The sequence below is a fragment of the Oratosquilla oratoria genome, chromosome 1, assembly GCF_046742065.1.
Source record: "Oratosquilla oratoria isolate Oo_2021 chromosome 1, ASM4674206v1, whole genome shotgun sequence".
Classification (NCBI taxonomy): Eukaryota; Metazoa; Arthropoda; class Malacostraca; order Stomatopoda; family Squillidae; genus Oratosquilla; species Oratosquilla oratoria.
Genome location: NC_134777.1, coordinates 30,837,957 through 30,844,861, shown reverse-complemented (window position 1 = coordinate 30,844,861; position 6,905 = coordinate 30,837,957). Strand labels below are relative to the sequence as shown.

The following is a 6,905-nucleotide window of genomic DNA, read 5'->3' as shown; positions in this document are numbered from 1 at the left end:
TTAGTTTAACATGGTAAAATTCTTGACCATCATGACTACAGATTAGCTTAAGTTGAATAGGAAAAGTCATGGTCATTTCGACCTAAGTCACAGTGAGCGTCGAAATTAATTTTAACATGGTAAAATTCTCGACCATCATGACTGTAGATTAAATTAAGTTGAATAGGAAAAGTCATGTTCATGTCGACCTGAGTCACAGTGGGCGTTGAATTAGTTTAACATGGTAAAATTCTTGACCATCATGACTACAGATTAGCTTAAGTTGAATAGGAAAAGTCATGGTCATTTCGACCTAAGTCACAGTGAGCGTCGAAATCAATTTTAACATGGTAAAATTCTCGACCATCATGACTGTAGATTAGCTCAAGTTGAATAGGAAAAGTCATGTCCATTTCCACCTGAGTCACGGTGAGCGTCGAAATTAATGTCAACATGGTAAAATTCTCGACCATCATGACTGTAGATTAGCTTAAGTTGGATAGGAGAAGTCATGTCCATTTCGACCTGTTTTTTTTTTTTTTTTTTTTACTTATATCGATATCAATATCAATATATATATATATATATTCATTTATTTATTTATTTTTTATAAAAATAATATTGTACAATTCACATAGTGCATAAATTCTATGTAGAATATTGTATCTTGCTCAGCGGTTCCTGGGCCTTCCCCTACCCCTCGGTCGCCCTTTGCCCCCCCCCTTCTTTTGCGAAGAGGGGTGGAGCCGTTCCCATGGCGACACATGGGACAGGGGTGATCGAGTGGTAGAGATACCGTGTCCTGAAGGAAGTTGCTGATGCCCAGCCCCCGAGGTCCTGCACCCGTTCCACAGAGTGGGTGCGGAGAAACGCCAGCGATGCCGCGAGGCCTCTGATGTTGTGGGCGTGGGGGGCATGGCCTGGGTCGGCCTTCCGGTGCCCTGTTGGTGGTGTCAGCTAGCCAAGACAGGAAGTCCAGAACTGTGCTAGCGGAGATGGTCACTATCGCGTGTCTCCGAAGGAAGTCCTGGAATCTCCGGTTGGGAGGGTTGTTGGATCTGGATGACGGTCGGGACCGTAGCGAAGACGCGGTCTGTCGCTTCCCGGTCGAACAGACCACGGGAAAGGGGAGCTGCTCTCACCACGCCCCGGCGAGCTATCTCCGGGGCCGACCGCGCTGCAGACTGACGAGCTGCCAGACGAGCCGCGGTGAAGGCCCTCGCTGCTGGGGGTAGGGCTGATGACGCCATGTTGGCTGTACCCTCTGCCACGGTAGAGAGTGCCGCCAGGGTGTCTCTGCATACAGAAAACACGCGAATCAAATTAGTAGGGCGAGAAGGATCCCGATCCCCGGAGGGTGTAATAAAGTCACATCGCTCAATTGTAGAACGTATAACATATGCGAAGCCGAGGTCGTTTCCGAACGACCTCGTCCTCGGGCGCTAGTCAAGAGGCTCCGTCCTGGGTGAAGACGCTACCTGAGCGTCTCTCGCCAGGACAGGTCTGGACCCTCTATAGATTGAAATATCCCACTCACCTCAATTCTTCCCGCGGGAAGTCCTCAAAGCTCGTGGCGAGCGTCGTCAGCCAGTTCCTCATCATCGCCATTGCCGTGACGGTCGAGATGGTAGAGGCAAGGTCTTGTCTGGTCGAGGCCTCCGTCGTCAGCAACTTAGCCTCCGGTTTACTAAGTTGATGGGGGAGGGCGGGGTCCCTGCCCGAGTGCCACAAGCAATCGCGCAGGCCCTCCGGCGCGAAGGGTGGTGGCAGGACGACGGGGAATGATGAAGGGATATGCCGTCGAGGAGGAACCGTCTTGGGTTGGTCTTGGGCCCGCTCGAGAGCAGGGATGTCTAAGGCTTTCTCCCCTTTCTCCTGCGGGAACCAGGCGTTTGGGGAGAGTGCTACCGCCGGTGAGTCCCCCGACCTGTCGACAAACATATGCCCATCAGGGTTTAAACGAGGGTTCTCCAGGAGAGCACCTAATGCGTCCAGAGTGTTAGAGGTGGAAATCCTGGAGGGCGTGGAGGCCGGGGCGGAGAGGGGTCGAATCTTATATAGAACCTTAGCCCCCTCCGCGTCGTTGGCCCACTTTAGGATAACGTCATCTCTCCTCCTCCAGCCCTCCAGTAGCGAGTAGTCGGGAGACCAGGCCACTAGCTTGTGATCTTCTCCAAACGAGTACTCCCAGGACCGGGGAAGGTCACACCATGAGAAGGGGTGAACTCAAGAGTCCGTCATGGTAGGAGGATAAGGTAAAGAAGAACTGTAGTGGTCCTCCATCCCGTCCAACCCGACGGACGTCTGATTGGGGGGTTCCTCCTGAGAGGGGCCTTCTAGTCCTATACCTGTCGCCGGCACGGAGGGGCGGAGGGAAGTACCAGGAGGGAGAGTGGGAGGGGGGGCTAGAGCCGTAGGTTCAATAGGAGGTTGCTCTGGAGAGGGGTGCGTTATGATTTGCGCGGCCTGAAAGGCCGGATAATGTGATAGGGCCGATTCAAGGACGGGGCCTATCAGGGACGGAAGGAGGGCAGCCACTTGGGCAGCCAGAGTTCCCTCTCCCCTCGTTTCGTCCCCCGGCTCCCTGCCCTTGTGGGATTTACGGCGAGGAAAAGGAGAGCGAGGAAGGGAGGGTGAGTTGGGGGGAGAGGCTGTGGAGGGTGGGGACAAGCTGAGCGTCCTGGACCTCGGTGAGGCAGACCTCTTTTTCGAGCGAGATTTCCTGCCGGGTTCACGTGAGTGAACTAGGGAGGAAGACGAGTTCGTGGGGGTGCTTGACAAAGCAAGCCGTAAGGGTTTTAAGGACCCTTGATGGTCGGATGTATGGGGCTGCCGAGAGGCCTGAGGACGCTCGGGGACACCATACTCCGCAACATCAGACTCGTCCCCTTGTACTCCGAGAGGCCCAGGTTGTCCACCAACGGAAGTCTCGGAGACATAGGGAGACGGATGGCGAGGGCGAACGAGGCCCAATTCCACGCCTAACGCCGGATCCGCCCACACCAGGGGGGGGGGGTCGTCAGCGGATTTCAATTTCCGAGCTCTGCGCCATGCCTCCCAAAGAAGTTCGAGGGCGGCTAGCTTGGAACGGGTTTTGGGAGGAGCAGCACGAATCTCCTCAACCCGCGCTTTGCACACAACGCAGGCTAGGGGGTTAAAGCCAGCTTGTGAGAAACAAGGGGCATGGCGGGAGCAGAGGTCGTGGTGGCCGTCTGACGAGATCCTGGCTGTGCAGCCGGATTCCACACACAAGCGTTTGGTCTGAAAATAGAATAATGATAATCATAGAAGGGGTGTCCCAAAGGTGTCTGGACACAACACCGAAGGGGAAAAACTGCAGGAGAACAGGTAGGGCTCCCTACGAGAACACACGAGCACGAGCAGGAACCAGACTTACCGGCATGAAAAGAAGGTGGGTTGTGGAGTGACCGACTCGTCTGGTTCCGCGATGCTAAGTGACGCTACGGCCGGCTCGAGCTAGCCGGGTAAGAAGGGAGGGGATAGGGAGGGGGAGGTGGGGTCGACAATGCGCATGCCTGCACAGAGCCGGGAATTTTAAATTTCCGATGATTTTGGCGGAAAATTCAAACCACACTCAACCTTCGGGAAATGGCCATATGACCAGGAGTGTGGTATGGGATTATCGCTATAGCTTCGCTGTGCAGGTTTCTTTCAGCCGATAATAACATGATCTCATGTGGCTCGTAACGATGTTTTGGTTTCTAGAGTTCTTTGAGACCTGTTTTACACATGACCATGTAAATAGTGATGAATGAAAGACCAATAATAGGAAGAAGTGTCCTACTGATCTTATTTAGCACTTCGTGTTTCGGTCCTCTGCACCAACTGCAAGGGTGCCTCGTGGAGGAGGCATTCTTTGCCTTCTGAGAATTGATAAAGTTCTTTTCCGTCGGGTACACCTTGATAGAGGCGAAGGATTTCGGTTCATCTTCCCGAACATAGTTGATGATGACGAGGAGGACCACCATGACTAAGTCGAAGCAGATGACAAAAACGAACCAAATGTCGATGAGCTTAAGATAGGATGTCTTGGGAATAGAGGCGCTGGTTTGGGAGAATAGTGCTGCCAGCACCAGAAGAGCCGTTAACGATACCATTACACGATCAGAGAAGTCATCCACTCTGAAGAAAAAAGTCAAGTAGGTGATGCAGACGAGAAGAGTAGTCGGGATGTAGGTACTGGTGATGTAGTATCGGTAGAGGTTCTTGAAAGTGATGGTGACTGTGGCGATGCTGTAGTTCCCCAATCTATCAATGTCTAAGGAAAGGTGACCAACTTCGTATTCCAGGAGGCGTCTAATGCCGAGGTAACGCACACTCTCTGGTCCCTCCTTGAGGACAGCGTCGGCTGAAGTCACTGTGTGGAAGCGGATGACGACCTTGCAAATTTGGAGATCGAAGGGGTAGTTGGCAAGGTCAAACATGCAGCTCAAACTAGCAGTGTACTCGACGCGAAGATACAAAGGATTGGACGCACCGCTAAACAGTTTATCTGCGACAGTAAAATAACATTATGTGAGACAGTGTGCGCATGACGGATAAAGCACATTGAGTGATTGTATAAGATTATGTGTAAACTGTTAATCAGAGCGCGAAGATGTTTTGCTCAGTAAAAGTAAACAATCGGTTCTTATAAAAACTCGGTTCTAATGCCTCCAATACCAAATAAAAGTTTACCTAGTACCCCATCATGTCTCCATTCACGATCACTTAGGGTTCTGCTTGGAAGACGCCTCCTAGACTGTCTTTTGCCTTGCCTTCTCTTAGGAATATACCCCTCAGAGTTACATGCATAGTCCCATCACCCCGTCCCTTTTTAGCCGTTTTTACGATCCGACTGGGAAGACTCGGTGGCAGTATTCTTTCTTCCCCGTACCACAGGGGACAGAGGTGAAAAAAAGGCAGGAGATAGGGATGGGAGGGGAATGGTTATGTATAGATGATACTGTGATGCAGAGTTTGGTACGATTGGTCTAACGACGATTTGTCTAATACCGATTGGTCCAAAGCCAATTGGTCTAATAGATCCACAAGTATGATCACTTTGTTTTGTTACAATGTGACAATTATCTTCACAGTGAGTTACGGCAGATCCTTTACATGATCTTGTTTCGCATCGCCAGTAAAATGTTTTTTTACCACTTGTCTTTTGAACCCTTTTTGAGCGCAATGTAAACAGATAACCATCTGCAGCAAGCTTTTCCTTTCCTCTTTCGGATAGCACAATTTCACACACAGGAAACTCCATGCTAAGGGCTTAGGAGAATACTCCAAAATGCAAATACTCTAAAACAAAGTAAGAAAGAACTTCGACACAAACAATCTCTTAGTTAAATCGGTAGTTAGAATAAAGAAATTTTGCACAAACTATCCTTTAGGTGAAGCGGTAGTTAGCTATGGTAATTAGACGAATCGTATATTTGGTTTTAGACCAATTCGCTTTGGACCAATCTTAGTTAAATCGGTAGTTAGAATAAAGAAATTTTGCACAAACTATCCTTTAGGTGAAGCGGTTGGTTTTAGACCAATCGTGTTGTTGGACCAATCGTACTATTGGACGAGATGGTTTTAGACCAATTCGCTTTGGACCAATTGGAATTAGACCAATCGTCGTTAGACCAATCGTCCGAGACCGGTGATGCAAGGAAGGGAGGGGGTAGTGGACTGGGGTGGTAGGGAGTGGATATGTTTGAATCATGTTTTGACGTAGATTGAAGGTATTTCTCCCCATCTTCTTCTTTTTTTCTGCATAAGAAATTGGAGAAGCGGTCTTGCTGTGGAAGTGCTGTGTCTTGTTGCATTGCTTCTGACCCGGGGCGGTTAATACGGGGATGACCCCTCGCCCATGAGGAGCTAAGATGAGGAGGAAAGAGTGGTGGTTGGGGGGGAACCCTTGCTATATATATAAATAGACACATACATATATACATACAAACATACATACAAACATACACACATACATACATACAAACATACATACATCGATAGATAGATAGATAGATAGATAGATAGATGTGGATATTGAGATGATTTTATAAGCCCCTTAAATAAACGAAAAAGGTAAAAGTTTTTTATACGATTCCTAAGCCAGACATACCTGCTTTTTTTCTCCATAAGTACTGTACACCCATAAAGATACACAGACATTTGATATGACTTTATTTCCTTAACATCTAATGTTTTTATTAGAATAATCTTAGCGTTTCTTTTCTAAAAGTAAAACGACGAAAAAGAATTAAAAGGAGTAGAAGTAAAACATTTTTTTGCATGAACAAAATATATAAAGAATTTCACCCTGGAGAATGGCCTAGTATATTGGTCACATGTAATTTTTTCATAGGGATGCAAAATAATATGAAAAAAAAAACTACAGAAAGACTTTTTTTCTAATAAACACACTCACCTTCCCTAGCGCGAGAGGTATCATCTGGAAGGGGACCGTCTTCCCGAATGACCCATATGTGTCTGGACCTAGGGATGAGGTCTGCAGCACTTCCTCCATCGCCATCTATTCTCAGATCTGGAGTCCACAGCTTCTGGTGTACATGAGTCGCCGAGTTAGCCATCATGTCCATCAGCAGGTTGTAGTAGGCTAACCTTGCATCGTACCATATTAGGCGCGCACAAACGTCAAGAGTGAACTCCATTTCAAGAATGTTCAACTCCCGAACTCGTATCACCTCAATGGAGACACTAATTTCCACGGGAGTCAAAGGATCGCGTCTCGGAGGGGGGTGATCACTGGCATATTCTTTCGGGGATGTCCACAGATTGACATGTCTTCTCGTCACTGCCGTCAGGACAGTCGTTCTGGCTATTGCATCGTTCCTCTATGTTGATGCAGTTTCCGTCGTTGCAAGTGAAGCTCCCTATAGGGCAAGACGTTATCATGATCTGCTTCATCT

General features: G+C 48.6%; 2 protein-coding genes across 2 annotated transcripts; both read right to left on the bottom strand.

The window, feature by feature from the left end:
• Window positions 1-639: 639 nt before the first annotated feature.
• Window positions 640-2,186, bottom strand: LOC143030400 (uncharacterized). Its single transcript, XM_076193550.1, has 2 exons — window positions 1,517-2,186; window positions 640-1,275 (listed from the first exon to the last, which is right to left on the bottom strand). Exons 1-2 carry the CDS (start codon window positions 1,918-1,920, stop codon window positions 966-968), a joined length of 714 nt encoding a protein of 237 aa, XP_076049665.1. The 5' UTR covers window positions 1,921-2,186; the 3' UTR covers window positions 640-965.
• LOC143030393 (uncharacterized) lies at window positions 2,186-3,640 on the bottom strand. The gene is made up of 2 exons (XM_076193543.1): window positions 3,377-3,640; window positions 2,186-3,240 (listed from the first exon to the last, which is right to left on the bottom strand). Exons 1-2 carry the CDS (start codon window positions 3,380-3,382, stop codon window positions 2,206-2,208), a joined length of 1,041 nt encoding a protein of 346 aa, XP_076049658.1. The 5' UTR covers window positions 3,383-3,640; the 3' UTR covers window positions 2,186-2,205.
• Window positions 3,641-6,905: the final 3,265 nt, after the last annotated feature.